This window comes from Spea bombifrons, chromosome 1 (assembly GCF_027358695.1).
Source record: "Spea bombifrons isolate aSpeBom1 chromosome 1, aSpeBom1.2.pri, whole genome shotgun sequence".
Classification (NCBI taxonomy): Eukaryota; Metazoa; Chordata; class Amphibia; order Anura; family Pelobatidae; genus Spea; species Spea bombifrons.
In genome coordinates, this window is record NC_071087.1 from 74360344 (window position 1) to 74376757 (window position 16414).

At 41.9% G+C, this 16414-nt stretch overlaps 1 protein-coding gene across 2 annotated transcripts in view; it reads left to right on the forward strand.

The window, feature by feature from the left end:
* The first annotated feature begins 5696 nt into the window (after positions 1-5696).
* LOC128491448 (zinc finger protein 883-like) overlaps positions 5697-16414 on the forward strand; it is a 30984-nt gene continuing 20266 nt past the window's right edge. For both annotated transcript variants that reach the window (XM_053463770.1, XM_053463775.1), the window contains exons 1-3: positions 5697-6038; positions 7784-7861; positions 12973-13099. In XM_053463770.1, coding sequence (XP_053319745.1) covers positions 6027-6038; positions 7784-7861; positions 12973-13099 — 217 coding nt within the window. In that variant the 5' untranslated portion in view covers positions 5697-6026. The remainder of the gene's footprint in view (positions 6039-7783; positions 7862-12972; positions 13100-16414) is intronic.

The following is a 16414-nucleotide window of genomic DNA, read 5'->3' on the forward strand; positions in this document are numbered from 1 at the left end:
TAAAGTTCAGCTGTTCTAGCAGGATTTACCTGACATTTGTAAGCTTGTGAGCAGGGCTGTCTCCACCTAATGTATCGGTTTGTCTTAGTCTGTCAATTCTCATCTTGTCATACGCCTTGAATATATGTATAGTATTAAGCGCTGTGTAAATTGTTGGCTCTATATAAATAAAAGATAATAATAATAATAATTTGCTTAGTTGCATCTCAAAGCAAAAGCCATGGTCCACAGAGAGCTTCCAAATCATCAGAGGGATCTCTTTGTTGAAAGATATCACTCAGGACAAGGGTACAAAAGAATTTCCAAAGCATTAGATATACCATGGAACACAGTGAAGACAGTCATCATCAAGTGGAGACAATATGGCAGATGAAACCAAGGTTGAACTTTTTGGCCATAATTCCAAAAGGTATGTTTGGCGCAAAAACAACACTGCACATCACCCAAAGAACACCATACCCACAGTAGAGAGTGGTGGTGGCAGCATCATGCTTTGGGGCTGTTTTTCTTCAGCAGGAACCAGGGCCAGGGTGGAAGGAATTAAGAACAGTTCCAAATATCAGGCAATTTTGGCACAAACCTTCAGGCGTCCGTTAGGAAGCTGAAGAGGAAGTTCACCAATCAGCACGACAACGACCCAAAGTACACATCCCCAAAAGCATGGCTTCACCAGAAGAAGATTAAAGTTTTGGAATGGCCCAGCCAGAGCCCAGACCTGAATCCAATTGAACATCTGTGGGGTGATCTGAAGAGGGCTGTGCACAGGAGATGTCCTTGCAATCTGACAGATTTGGAGTGCTTTTGCAAAGAAGAGTGGGCATATATTGCCACGTCAAGATGTACCATGCTAATAGACTCCTACCTAAAAAGACTAATTGCTCTAATAAAATCAAAAGGTGCATCCACAAAGTATTAGTTTAAAGGTGTGCACACTTATGCAACCAGGTTATTGTGAGGTTTTTTTAGGCCCCCCCCCCTCAAAGATTTCAGCTTGTTTTGCAATTGAATTATTTACGTTTTAGGTCACATTAAAGGTGGAAAAAGTTCTAACATGATTTTTCACAAGAACCTGGCATTTTAACAGGGGTGTGTAGACTTTTTATATCCATTTTATCTCATCATCATTTCTATCTAACATGTAGCTTTGCTGGTAAGTTAATGAATTGTGCAGATATATGCATGATGCATACTTACCTTCGTGAATGAAATAAACTAAAAATGATCCTTGATGACTTCATCATCTTAGCCTTATGAACCTACCACTTATTTTCCATTTGCCTCTAATCTTTCTTCCTTATTTTTTTTTCTATATATCCAGTTCCATGTCAGCCAGAGTGTGACAGCCCAGGGTTAATAAGTGCCGTCTGTAGTAGCCATTGTTTGATTTCTGTATGTCTCAGTATATGTGTGATTATTGTTGTGCTTTCTGTTCCCCTCATGTACTGCCCTTTCCATATTCCACATGCCCTGCCCACAGACTTTAGCCCTGTATAGCCTGGACATCATCAACCCCACCGGTGCACCCTTTTCATGGAGTTAACTCATGGGGGGTGTAAGAAATGAAGGGTGCCTTTAAAATGGGATATTACATTTATTGCATAATGTTTTGGGGACGACTTGGGTTTCTATAAGGTGAGATATCTGGTTTTACAATGTAAGGTAATTTGCATAGTAATGCATTACAAAGGGTTTGGAACAAAGGCTCCAACAGAGGTGGGATACCCCACAGGGGGTCAGACAACTGAAGCCGATGTATATTAACATAACTGTGTGCATGTTTGCATAGACTACCTGTCTCCTCCATAATTGGGTCATACAGGAAATCTTTGGAAAGAGGGGTTGGGTGACGTGGGAGTACGGGCGTAACAAGGGTCAAACGCCAACCAGACTTCCGGCGCGTTTGGTCACTTTCCCCGCAGGGCACCAAGCAACCACCACCAACCCCAACCAGTCACCCCAAAACTCCCAGTGTAAAACACGCTGCCACCACCAAGAACTTTAAAACTGGGCGTCTTAGGTTACCCAAAACAATCAGACTGTGATAATGACACAATCCCCAAACTGATATCTATATAGTTAACCTCTTAGTAACGTGACATATCTATATGTATACAAAAGGCTATCTCTAGGCTGAATTCGATAAGAGAACAAAGACAGAACTGATTAAAAATGTTTAATCTGAGTATAAAATGGGTCAGAGTGCTGTTACACAAAAATGCATATAAAAAGAGACATAGACTAAAATAGTACAAGTACAAAACAGTATAAAATAAAAGGGATAAAACAGCGTATCATACCATACTTCCTCGGAGCCTTGATGTTGTCTCTGTGATGGTAAAAACAGGCTCTTTCTCCATTACCAATTGCCCACCTTTTTATCCCCCCCCCAAGACCGCCCTTTTCCTGTTACCTGAGCTAGGGGATGGGAGTAGGGGGTTCAGAACTATGACCTTCTGAAGGCGGGGTTATATCTTCTCAACTTTGGTCTGGGATCACAAAATATGTAATATGACGCTGGCTGAGCTTGGCATCATTATGACACCAGGATCATCATAATTCTCTGGTCCTAGTGATCATTTTCATACCAAACTCCACATCTGTATTAGTTGGCACAAGGACACGTTCGCATAACACTTGTTATGGTCATGCCTGCATGGCATGTTTGGTCTCCCTGAAACCAGCACATCACAGAGATAAGGATGCAATGTACGATAGGGCCCAAAAGTTATGTACCCATCATATTTTGGACATTATACATTTAATAATTTTACCCTGTGTCTATTGATACCCTGTCTCCACACCCCAGGGAGATGTAGCTATGATGTCTGGCCCTTCACTCTTCCACAGGCATACCTTCCTGTCCCAGGTGACAATACCCAGCATGGGGTAATCAAGTTGTATTTTGGGTTCTGACTCCAAAAGGAAAGGTGTGAACAAATGTTACTGGACTTAGCATCAGTCAAATACCTTGACCCATTTAGTGCCAAGCTCCAGTTACTCATGCCGTGGCATGACACAAGGAATTCTGGGATGACTAGTTAGGGGCTGCAAGAGAAAGAAGATTCCAGGAGAAAGAGGAGTCTGAGAAAGGAGAGCGCAGTGAACAGAAGTGTCCTGGGTCAGGAGACTCAGAACGAAGCTGCGCAAGATGGCGTTCAGGAGAAGCCCGTGAGCTGAGAGAGGTTTCCCAAGAATGTGCTTAAGTATCCCTTTTGTTTTGTATTATTATCAAATGTTTTCTGTATGTTATATGTTTTATAAACTGTAACAGTAGCCTAATTCAATATCAATATACATTTTTCTATAAGCTTGTATTTGTGCTTTATTCGTCACACATTCCCTAAAAGAATAGCCCTGTAATTTCATAATTTCTTACAGGGGTGGGGTACAGACAAGGGGTTGTTCAGAGAGGGAGCCTCCTACAGATCCCTGGTCGCTGAGACTGCCAGGAGAGCAGAGATCAGCTGGCGCAGTTGTCGTATGCATGTCGGCTATCTCGCAGTCCATCCCGGGGAAACTTTGAACTGTTGGCGCTCAGGGTCCCTTGGCCAATCGCGTCAGTTTTTTGACAGGATACCCTCAGGACCCTGAGCTATCCACTGGTACCCCGGGATCGCCGCCTCCCCCTCAGGATCACCCTGAGAATGACGGCTAGAATCATTCGGACATTGCGGGACTCTGTGTCCTAAGTGTGTATTGCTATACTTCCGTTTACTACAGCTCCGCCGAGGTTCCCGAAGAGAAGTGGCTTCTGCTATAATCACTTATTGTCCTTTTCAGGACAATAGCCACCCTGTGTAGCTCAGCTTCAGCTAGCCACAGAGGCAGAGCAGCTCTGTTGCAGTGGCGTCCTCTCTTCTCACTGTAAAGCTGGTCTTGTCTGGCAGTGAAGGGGTTAATCGCTGGAGTAACCCATGGGGAGCAGGAAGCAACGTTTGGCGGGTGTACCCAGTTGGGGTATAGGTCGTTCTTGTCACACAGAGTAACTTTGCCTTCATATAATTATCTTGTTGTGATTTTAATGGAGACATAGAATTCGTGCTCTGGTCACCTGGAGGGGCCTGAGGGCCAGCCTCCTCCCTACAGACTATGGGCCCTAGTCTTGGAAGGGGTTCTGTTTTTGGGGAGGTGGATATAAGAGATCTGTTGGAACTACTTCTTCAACCTGGTACAGAGTGCCATGCTTCCCCAGTCACCAGAGACTCTGAAGACTGTGGAGCTCAGACACAGATTTGGAGTACCTGCATATCGGGAGGGAGCTTTATAAGTGGTATGTTATGCTCCATTTAGTCAAGACTTACAGGACACAGACCTCTACGGCCAGTATTTGCACCAAGATTGGATATGCAGCCATTGTCTACCAGAGGTCAGGGAACAGCCCATGTTTACTATTTTCCCCACAGACTAGAATAGCGACCTCCTGTGCTGAGTAGTGCGCAAAGGAGGGCCTACTGGAGACCTATGTGTGTTTTGCTGTGACTATTGTATGTAAAGTACCCCCTTGTACTGTTTTGAAATACCCATGGGGTGTCTAGTTTTTATAAATATATGGTTTGATGGGGTAAATTTAATTGGTCGGGTTCAAGGATGTACCAAATAGAGCATGGGGGCACACTGACCAGATGTCAAAATTCAAAACAAAAATGTCTGCTCCCAAATGTTGCCGTTTACCCCATAAACAACCTGACAAACCTATGCAAAGGTGGTCATACTGTACTCAAGAGAGTTGTTGAGCACATATTGGGGTGTTTGGCAGTGTCATATACCAGGAACTGCAAATTCATACCTAAAATAAAATGTGTGTGAAAAAAACCCACGAAAAATACTACTGCAAACTTTAGCAAAGACTGGTGGTTAAAATTTGTTAAGGAGTTAAAATACCAGCATTTGAAATGCCCTAAGGTATCCTAAATATGTAGTTTGATGGGGTAAATCGAATTGGCCAGCTTCAATGATGTCTCATGGGACATGATGACCATATTTGGAACAAATGGTTTTGAAATAGTAATATGCTACTTGTACTAATTGCGCTCTCATTTTTAAAAAACCCAAACATTAGCTATTTCTAAATTCAGGACAAACATTAGGATCTAGTTAGCAGTTTTTTTTTCCAAGCTTTCATTTTTCTTTGTAAATTAGATGATATGAACAAAATAATGGTATCTAGAAGAATGTTCCCAGAGAGCTTAATCCTGACACTGTTGGCACCTCTTATGTCCACCCCTGCAGGCTGATTGTAGCAAGAGCACGTAAATAAATAAAACACTGGTATAAACCATACAAAATTAAAGACGTAGTGGCACTGTGTATATACCCACAGTTAAAATGTCAGATTTGCTCAAACATAAAATGTCCTGTAGCAGAAAAGATTAAGCGTCCACTGTTAGACTGTAAACTAACACTGGAACTTGTGTGTTACATATTGAGCAACCTTATGACCAAATAATTGCATTCTGCCATGTCTACCGTTAATCACGAATCGCCGTATAATCTTGCAACCCAGCACAGCATGACATAGCGGTGCGTGACACGTTTCGTTTAAAGCAACGTAATCCGCGTGCTAATGTCAACCGCTTATTGTATTAGAGCTTCTAGCAGCTGCTCACTAACCAGCACGTTATCACCTCACTTCATCATATGACGCTAAACCTGGCAGGCGTCGCCGTCATGACGTAGCACGTTACGGCGCTCGCAACATCACACGCAGAAACGTTGGGTTGTTGCTCGTCGTAGACAATCTCTGCGTTTTAACGCATTGTGTGGATTTGATAATCATACATCTTCTAGCTTAAAAACCAAACATCTGGCTATGGAAAATCGCTGTTGCGTTTCTAAAGAGCAATTAAGCGACAACCCTGCTGCTTTCGTCTTGTTCACGGTCGCTCTCCTCTCATAAGCACTCATTTTTGGTCTCCCTGCATCCCGAGAGCTGGGAGATAACTGGCACCTTCTAAACCTGCACGTAAAGAAGACTTCACAAATAAAGCAAACCCTCCAGTTCGAGTGTGATTGAGAAGCCGAGAGACATGTCTTCGCAGGTAACATCAAAGCAAAGCAATACAATGTAGCATGGATTGGGAGCAAATGTTAGGAAACAAATCGGATTTGATGTATATTCTTTCAAATGATGATTGCTTAGTGCTTTTTTTTAATACACTAGCAAATGTCCTTTTAAATGATGTATAAACATACTGCACGTGGATGACGTAATATGTAAAATTGCATGTGTAAACAGGCTTATCAGTCTTCATGGAAGTCTCTTGGAGATGTGATAATGTCAGATGTGGTTGTTGATTTAAAAATGAACAGACTTTTATATGTAGAATGGCCCCCTGTACTGTGCACATTTTCTGTTCACACATCTAGTGACTGCTGAATCCTAGAAGATTTGGTCACAAACCGCTTATACACTTGTGCAAACATTTCATAGAATCTTTGAGTATGTCATTTTAATTAATACAGGATCCAAACAAAGGTGCTTTCCATTGTGTTTTTACACAAACCATGAAACATGTACAAAACAAAGTATGCAGTGCATTTTACTAGCAGTTGAAAAATTATTTGATACCATGCTTCAGGAAAAGATTGCTAAATGGGAGTTGTCAATTATTTCAAATTATTTTGGACCAGGTAACTAAAATAAAAGACCTGGAGGAGCAGTAGATACTGCCTATCTTTCATAAAGGCCTTTCAAACTGTCCATGTAGAAGATTGACTTTTGATGTTAAAATAGTTGAATGCGTAAGGCAGCGATTGAGTATTTATGGTATGGCATGCCATCTGCAGATGATCCAATGGTCTGCAACTGGGGTAGATATTCCTGGTGGAATGGTTTAAGTTAATAGTAGAATAGTTCTGAATGTTTTAGCTGCAGTTTAATGTTTATAAATGTAAAAATCCCAAGGCAGAATGTATCATTGGGGCCCTGGCAATGACAACAGAAGAGGGGACTTGGGAGAAAATTATTGCATGTACGTATCTTAAAATGTATTGAACAAAACGCCGTTTAAATTGGATAACAATTGGCCGTGGCTTTATTGAAGGGTGTAAGAGGCATTAGCAAGTAACCATACTCTAAAAATAGCAAACAAATATAATCCATCCTTATGTAGCCAGATTGTTTAACCCCTTCCGTACCGACGTTCGCATACTGCGTCTTCCTTTGAAGACCGCAGTATTATTTAAATATTTTAATTCCGTGCTCGTGATTTGCTTCAAAGCGAGCATGGACTTGAGGGGGAGTGGTTGCTGGGGACGCTGGATCGCGCATCATCGATGACGTACCTGGTACTTCCAGGTCTGTGGGTGACACCCAACCAGGAAGTACCAGGTACGTCATCGGTACGGAAGGGTTTAATAACAAAGCCTCTGTCCAACCCAAACCAGAGGTGACCTTTACCCATATAAACAGCTAGGACAATAACAAAAAGTCTCATAGACCTATTTTTTTCCTAAGATCCAGATGCCCCGCAGCGCTGCAGGGGACCTGAATCCTCCTGTCAGGTAACCTCTAGTGCTTCTGACTCCCTGGTGTGTAGTCTGTAGACGTCTACGCAATTCGCAAAGGCAACTTACGCTGCAGCCGTATCCTGAATCTAAGACATGTCAAGCAAGCTACTAATTCTGACAGAAACTGCATTGAAGCAACAGTCGTATGATCAGACCTTTAATTGCAGATGGATACTGTTGTTGGAACTAATATTGGGGAAACCCTTTCAGAAATGCTGCTGTAATACATGTTGATTGCATCTGTTGTGTTATATTCTTATAACTTTGTCTTTAGGTGCCAACCAGCATAGAACTTCCTCCTAAAAAATCCAGAGGTAGACCAAAGGGACGCAAAAACAATTCATCGCTAAAGGTGAGAGTTTGGGAAGAAACTGCCAAAGCTTCTAGGCTGATATGATTTTTTTTTCTTATTTTTATATCAATATTTCAAAATCATACAAAAAAACTGCACACACACACGCACTATATATATATATATATATATATATATATATATATATATATATATATATATATATATATATATACCGTATTGGCTCGGATATAGGCCGCCCCCGGATATAGGCCGCACCCTAAAAGTTTGGTGCTTTTTTTAAAGAAATTTTTTTCTTTAAAAAAAGCACCAAAAAACATGCTGCCACTCTGTCCCCCCCCCCGAGATATGCTGCCACTCTGTCCCCCCCCCCCGAGATATGCTGCCACTCTGTCCTCCCCCCCCCGAGATATGCTGCCACTCTGTCCTCCCCCCCGAGATACGCTGCCACTCTGTGTCCCCCCCCCCCCCCCCCGACTTACCAGAGCAGACTCCCGGGTGTCTTGCGGGGCCGGAGGGGGACATCTATGCAAATCGCGTATACAACTCCCGGCACTCAGCGGAAGTTGTATACGCGTATTGCGTAGATGTCTACCGCCAGCCCCGCAAGACACCCGGGACACCCCCCCCCCGTGAGAATCCTTTGTGAGTCTATCCTTTCTAGTGCTAATGTTTATTACCTTAAAGACATTCTCTCTAACCCATCATCTTCCAGGTTAAATTCTTCTATTCTTATCGGACATTGTCATTTACAATGTGTCCTAGATTTAGCTCAGCCTATGTCAGATATCAAATTTCTGCCTTTCTTAATTTCTAATTGAAATATAATTTGATTTCTTAAAATCAACCAAGTGGGGATATTCTGATTTTTCCACAATTTTGCTATAGACAATTAATATTTGCATCTTCTGATATCTATCAACCTTATCCGGTTTGGGCCGTCCCAGATGTAAAAAGGGGTACAGTAGGCACCTTATTTATTCATGTTCACCATGATCTTCCTCTGTATAGAAAAATAAACTATTACCAATGTAATATGTATTCTGACTTTTTTCCCCCTATATGATCTATTAGATTTCTGATATGAGTTTAGAAATCATCTTTTAAATATACCGTTTGTAAGCATTTAAACTTTCTCTTAGGGATACTGACAATGGGAATATTTGCTGTAGCATGATTTTCATTTCATTGATTTTATTATGCATTTGGAATGTCCATCCCTGGCACATTTATCCAACAGAAAAAGTTGCAATGGCATACATAATGTATAGTTCAGTCTAGGGATGTTCAAAACGTTCACACCTAAAAAATGAAAGGAACATTTAATGCGCTCAACACCAAGTGGAGCTATGTGCTTGTCTCTAAGTGTTCAGTCAAAGTTGCTGAGCCCTGATGGACTTCTAGCTTGAAATAGTTGAAACCGACCCAAACAAAAGACAAAATTGAAAAGAATTAGATATTAAAAGTCAATGCCCAATATGTGTTTCGCCGGCATATTCTGCCTTATCAGGGGCCATCATTGAAACAGAATGACGTAAACCAATGATGTGATCCCAGATGTCTTCAGTCCACAAAGACTTGTGGTTACCAAGTGACAATCAATGATGTGCTTCTATAGAGCACCTGCATTGAAATATAAAAAAAAAAAACCAAAAAAAAAATCTTTGACAGCACTGCTTTCAGATCAGCTGCTGTCAGTTAAGGCTCTGCTGCTAAACCAATTAAGACTGGGCTGATTATAATCAGATCACTCATGACCAAAAAGGGACATCAGGAGGAGGTAAAAACAACTGAAAATATTTTTTTTAAAAAAATGCATCATTAGCTATGACTAACTGATCAATTATCAGTGACACTTTATACCATTGGTGATTGTTTTTTTTTTTTTGTTTTTTTACGCTTTCGATGCTGATGTTCCCCCTGTCCCTGAAGCTGCCTCTGGCAGCTGGGACGCAATTGCTGGTCTATAGACCAGTTATTGCAGGGAGGAGTCTCTGATGACTGCTGTAGGCTTCCATGCCTACAGGAGTCAAAGGGCTTGTGGGGGCTCGTTTTTGCTGTTGCTGGGCTTCCAGGCAGACCACCAGCAGCAGAGCCCTGTACAAAATGGGAATTAACCCCTAAAATGCCGTGATTGCAGCATTGAAGGGGTTAACGCTGCACTTTCACTCTCATGGAGCGATCAGGCAGCAGGGGGATGTTGTCAGGTCCCCACACTTCTGTGGGGACCCAATCAACACCCAACCCCCTTTCCTGAAGCTGCCTGTGGCTGCAGGAAAACCTGCAATCGCGTTTTCAGCCTACAACAGGGCTCGACAAATCCCAGGTGCCAGGTCGCCATGGGGACTCAGAATTTTGTCCTGAAAAAACCTGCAGTCGTGTTTTCAACTGCCACAGGCAGCTTCAGGAAAGGGGGTTGAGTGTTGATTGCGTCCCCACACAAGTTTGGGGACCTGACACAACAACCCCCTGTTGCCTGATCGCTCCATTAGAGCGAAAGTGCAGCATTAACCCCTTCAACATTTAGGGGTTAATTCCCGTTTTGTACGGGGCTCTGCTGCTGGTGGTCTGCCTGGAAGCCCAGGCAACAGCAAAAACGAGCCCCCACATGCCCTGTGATGACTCCTGTAGGCATGGAAGCCTACAGCAGTCATCGAAGAGACTCCCCCTGCAATGGCTGGTCTATAGACCAGCAATTGCGTCCCAGCTGCCAGAGGCAGCTTCAGGGACGGGGAGAGGGTTCTTCAGTCTCCACATGAGTGTGGGGACCTGACATAACACCCCCCTGCTGCCTGATCGCTCCCTGAGAGCGACAGTGCAGCTTTAACCCCTTCAATGCCACAATTGTGTATAACACATTCGTGGCATTGCAGGGGTTAACATTTGTCCCCACAAGCTTGTGGGGACTAAATATCAGTCAATGCTGTGCTCCAATGGAACATCAGCATCGAAAGAGTTAAAAAAAAACAACAACAACAAAAAAAAAAACCAGCACTGACCTGAAAGTCCAGGGTGCTTCCAGGTCAAATGCTGTGAGTTTAGTAAGTGGGCTGATGATGATCAGATCACTCCTAACCAACTGTTAGTTTAAAAAAAAAATCCTGGCTCCTAACTTTTTTAGCTGGCGCCTAGATTCACAACAAATTTGTCAAGCCCTGGCCTACAGAATCACTCCGTGGGAGTGATCTCAGGCCTGGGGGGCGGGCTCGGAGAGGCTGTGCTGTCTGCCCTGGGCAGAGAGCAGCAGCGCCCCCTCGATCACAGGCTGACAAACACCTAGCCTTAGGCCATTGATCGGTCTCATTGATGAATAGCTAGTGACCAAATGTGATCATCATCCCTATAAACGAACACTATAACTGTAACCTAACCCTACATCTAACTGTACCTACAGCTTACAGTACCTAAGCATTACCCCTTAAGGCTATCCTCTAACCCCTAGATATAATCACAAATCTGTTATTTATTTGTATGGTACTTGATTTTGAACCACCAAAAACACAATTAAAAAATAGCCCTAAATCCCACTTAATAATGTCTGGGGGGGTATATAGCTTATAGGGGTTATTAATGATGTGGATCTTCCTGGTTCAACTGTAAGGTTGATATATGCCACACGTATGTGGTATTGAAATGCTCGGGAGAAGCGGGAGATTGTGGGGGGAGGGTTTCTGTTTAAATTTCTGTTACAGGTATTGTGCAGCATCTATCGCAAAATGTGCCTTACGTGTGAAAAGGTGCAGAAAAAAAAACCAAATTCTTTGCTACCATTAGATTTGTGTTTTGCAGGGGCCACATAGAAAGTAGGGTGTCTGGTTATGTGTTGGTGGGAGATTGATTGTTGGTGTTTTATTTCTTCTTCCAGGTAACGCAATGTAAAACTGGTTAAGTTGAAGTAAGGGACCTCTACTGTGCCTCAAATGAGATCAAAAGCCAGGAGAGTTATCTGTCAAAATTCCATGTTTGAAAACTGATAATGCATGTGCTACAATTTTGACCCCACCATGTCTGAAAAACATGATATATCCATGCATGTAGGATATTGCTGTGCTCGGGGTGTTGCAGAATACAAATCAAGAGCTGTTTCCTTACTTGTAAATACTTTGTAATTTGTAAACTTTACTGAAATGTTTAGCATGGATTGTTGCTAAAATCGTTAAATAAAAAGTGTTAAATGGCCCTAGTAAAATACTTTGAGTTGTCTGCTGAATATGGATACTTTTCTAAAACTCTTGGTTTATCTTGCTGATGTTGGAGTCTAACATCCAGCTTATATAAAAACAAAATCTAGTTTGGAAACAGTGATGCACGTCTCATGGAATGTATAAACCCTTCCCACAAAAAACTATTTCAGCATTGCACATGCATGAACTGGACGGGTGGTTCAAGGAGACTAATCACTTGGGTTTAAAATGTGCTGCAGTATTGAGAGAGAGAGAGGCCAGTGTGAGGAGTCACCAGGTAGGGAGTGGATGCTACTTGATGGATTTTCAATATAACACATGGCATTTTACAGTCCCCTATGTGTAAAAATAATTGTTTTTTCTTTTTATTTGCTGTTTATTAACACGCTGTCAGTCTCTGCTTTTAGATTACTGTTTGTTTGGCTGCAGAGTGAAATAAAACATACTTTATTTTGAACCTTCTTTGTCATGTCCTGTTGTGAAAGTACCCTGCAGAGGCGCACACTACCACAACATCTTTCATATTAAGAATTGTATCTACCAAAATAGATTGAAATACAAGGCATATCAGGTGTTTCCAAAAACAGGACAAATGCCTAAATACATTTTGCTTATTTTTCATATGCATTGGCTATATAGTTTTTTATAGGTGAAACCATGAACATTGTGGCCTTTGTCACAATGGTTTATATACTTAATTATGATTTCAGAAGACAGCCCTACTTGTCCTGAAAAGTAAAAAATACTTGGTGAGAAATCATAGTTGAATCACCCCTTAACAACCAATGATGTGCCAGGCACATCACTGAAAAACACAGTTATGGCCCAGAAAGTGATCAACAATGTGATCATATTCACTATATTAAAAAAAAAAAAAAAAAAAAAAAAAAATTAGGAAGTGATCAAGCATCGACTTAAAAGTAGCCCTGGTCCTAAAGGACTTAATGCAGTATTACTGTTTTTTAGGTTCTTATAAGATTTGATGATGTGGCTGTTTACTTCAGTGAAGATGAATGGAATTGCTTGGAAGAGGCACAGAAAGTTCTTTACAGAGAAGTCATGATGGAAAATTATCAGACTCTCAACTCAGTTGGTAAGAAAAACATCCCTATATCTACCATATATGCTATCTTTTTTTTTTTTTTTTTTTTACTTTTCATGTGTCATAAAATTGGAAACCTGTGTTTTATAGATTGTGAATGATTACAAATTACTGGTTTAAATAATATTTAGTATGTGGAAAAAAAAGTATTTTAACCTTTTAACGACCAATGGCGTGCCAGGCACGTCAAGGAAAAACGGTCATTTCATGGCATTAAACCAGCTTAGAGAGATAACGGCAGCAGGGGCTCATGTGGCCCCTCTCCTATGCGTCAACGTCTGCCATACACTGTGTGGCGGAGGACACCTGATTTAAAAGAGCTTAAGAGGCGATCAAGCTTCAATGATGTCTCTGAAATTCCTCGATAGCAAGGCATTCAGCAACACTGAAAACCCACCCCAGGATGCACTGTGAATGCTCCAAAATAAGTATTTGACCCCTTTGCAAAACATGACTTAGTACTTGGTGGCAAAACCCTTGTTGGCAATCACAGAGGTCAGACATTTCTTGTTGTTGGCCACCAGGTTTGCTCAGGAGGGATTTTGTCCCACTCCTCTTTGCAGATCCTTTCCAAGTCATTAAGTTTTTCGAGGTCTCCACAGATTTTCTATGGGATTAAGGTCTGGGGACTGGCTAGGCTACTGCAGGACAATGTGCTTCCTCTTAAGCCACTCCTTTGTTGCCTTGTCTGTGTGTTTTGGGTCATTGTCGTGCTGGAATACCCATCCACAACCCATTTTCAATGCCCTGGCTGAGGGAAGGAGGTTCTCACCCAACATTTGACGGTACATGGCCCTATATTCCCTTTGATGCGGTGAAGTTTTCCTGCCCCTTAGCAGAACAACACCCCAAAGCATAATGTTTCCACCTCTATGTTTGACGGTGTTCTTGGGGTCATAGGCATTCCTCCTCCTTCAAAGGCAGCAAGTTGAGTTGATGCCAAATAGCTCGATTTTGGTCTCATCTGACAACTGTTTCATTCAGATGTTCATTGGCAAACTTCAGACGGGCCTGTACATGTGCTTTCCTGAGCAGGGGAACTTTGCGGGCGCTGCAGGATTTCAGTCTTTCACGGCGTAGTGTGTTACCAATTGTATTCTTGGTGACTATGGTCCCAGCTGCCTTGAGATCATTGACAAGATCCTCCCATGTAGTTCTGGGCTGATTCCTCACCGTTCTCATGATCATTGAAACTTCACGAGATGAGATCTTGCATGGAGCCCCAGACAGAGGGACATTTACAGTTATTGTGTTTATTCACTTTGCGAATAATCATACCAACTGTTGTCACCTTCTCACCAAGCTGCTTGATGATGGTCTTGTAGCCTATTCCAGCCTTCTGTAGCTCTACGGTCTGGTCCCTGACGTCCTTGGACAGCTGTTTGGTCTTGGCCATGGTGGAGAGTTTGGAATCTTATTGCTTCTGTGTAGGGCTGCAACAACTAATCGATAAAATCGATAATAATCGATAACGAAAATCGTTGCCAACAAATTTCATTATCGATTAGTTGAATCGATTTTTATCGATTTTATAAAATGAGGGTTTTTTCAGAGCTCTGTGACACTCATCTAACTGTAAGTATAAAATTAATATTTGGGCTGCTGAAAGTTAGGGGAGGTGGGGGTTAATTTAGGGGCAGTTATGGTTAATGGGGTGTTTAGGGGCAGCTATGGTTAATGGGGTGTTTAGGGTTAATTTAGGGGCAGCTATGGTTAATGGGGTGTTTAGGGTTAATTTAGGGGCAGTTATGGTTAATGGGGTGTTTACCCTTACAAAAAAATTAAGGTTTTTTTTCGACATGAAAAGACTGCAATACTGCATTTTTACTGCAGTATTACTGCACATTTACTGCAGTTTTACTGCATTTGTACTTCACTGTACTGCACATTTAGTGCACTTTTTTTTTATATTGCAAACCTACAGTTGTAATTCACTGTACTGCAGCTTTATTGCATTTGTACTTCCTTACAAAAATAACTGCAGTAAAACTGTAGTACAGTGAAGTACAAATGCAGTAAAACTGCAGTGAAGTGGAGTATTGCAGTTTTTTCATGTCCAAAAAACTGTAGTATTACTTCAGAAAAACTGCAGTAATTTTTTGTAAGGTTAGGGTTAATTTAGGGGCAGCTATGGTTAATGGGGTGTTAAGGGTTAATATAGGGGCAGCTATGGTTAATGGGGTGTTTCGGGTTAAATTGAGGCAGTTGTGGTTAATGGGGTGTTTAGGGTTAATTTAGGGGCTCTTGTGGTTGATGGGGGTCTTTAGGGTTAATTTAGGGGATGCTGTGGTTAATGGTGTGTTAAGGGTTAATTTAGGGTAGTTGTGTTTGATGGGGTATTTAGAGTTAATTTAGGGGTAGTTATGGTTAATGGGGTGTTTAGGGTTAATTTAATGATGAGGACTGAGTGTTAATTTAATTAATTTAATAGTTAACTTAAGGCGCAGTTAAAGGGGGACAGACTAAAGGGAATCTAAATCCTGGGGGCAGTGAAGATTAACCCAGTACCTATTTATAAAAGTATGGTGTCAGTGTGCTGTGAACAGGTCTGTGACTCTATGAGGGCACTATGAGATATCTGGAGGGGGGTATAAGGCATATCTGGGGAGGATAGAGTGACATATCTGGGGGTATAAGGCATATACGGTATATAAGGCATATGTGGGGAGGGCAGCATGGCATGTCTTGGGAGGATGGAGTGGTGTATCAGGGGGTATAAGGCATATCAGGCACAGTGGCATATGTGGGGGTAGAGTGGAATATGTGGGAGGCAGCGTGGAGTGGAATATGTGGGAGGCAGCGTGGAGTGGAATATGTGGGAGGCAGCGTGGAGTGGATTATGTGGGAGGCAGCGTGGAGTGGTATATGTGGGAGGCAGTGTGGCATATGTGGGAGGCACCGTGGAGGGGCATGTCTGGGAGGCAGCGTGGCAAGCCTGGGCTCAAATGTGCATAAATTGGGGGGGCTGGTTGGGAAATAAAGACAAGAAATGCATTTTTTGCAAGTTTTTTTTTATTCTGCTGTTTGTATTTAACATCATTTAAATAAATGAAAAATGTACATACATTTTTTTTTTATCCGATTAATCGAAAAAATAATCGGCCAACTAATAGATTATGAAAATAATCGTTAGTTGCAGCCCTACTTCTGTGGTTCAATTTCAATTGGGGGCGCTCATGTAAGCGAAACTAACAAAACAACAACAATAGTATAGACTGTTCAGACAATACGGTGTTAATTATATTGTCAATTGCACTCACAATAGTGCTGAAGGTTTGCATGTTTCTCATTCCCCTCTCATAGCAG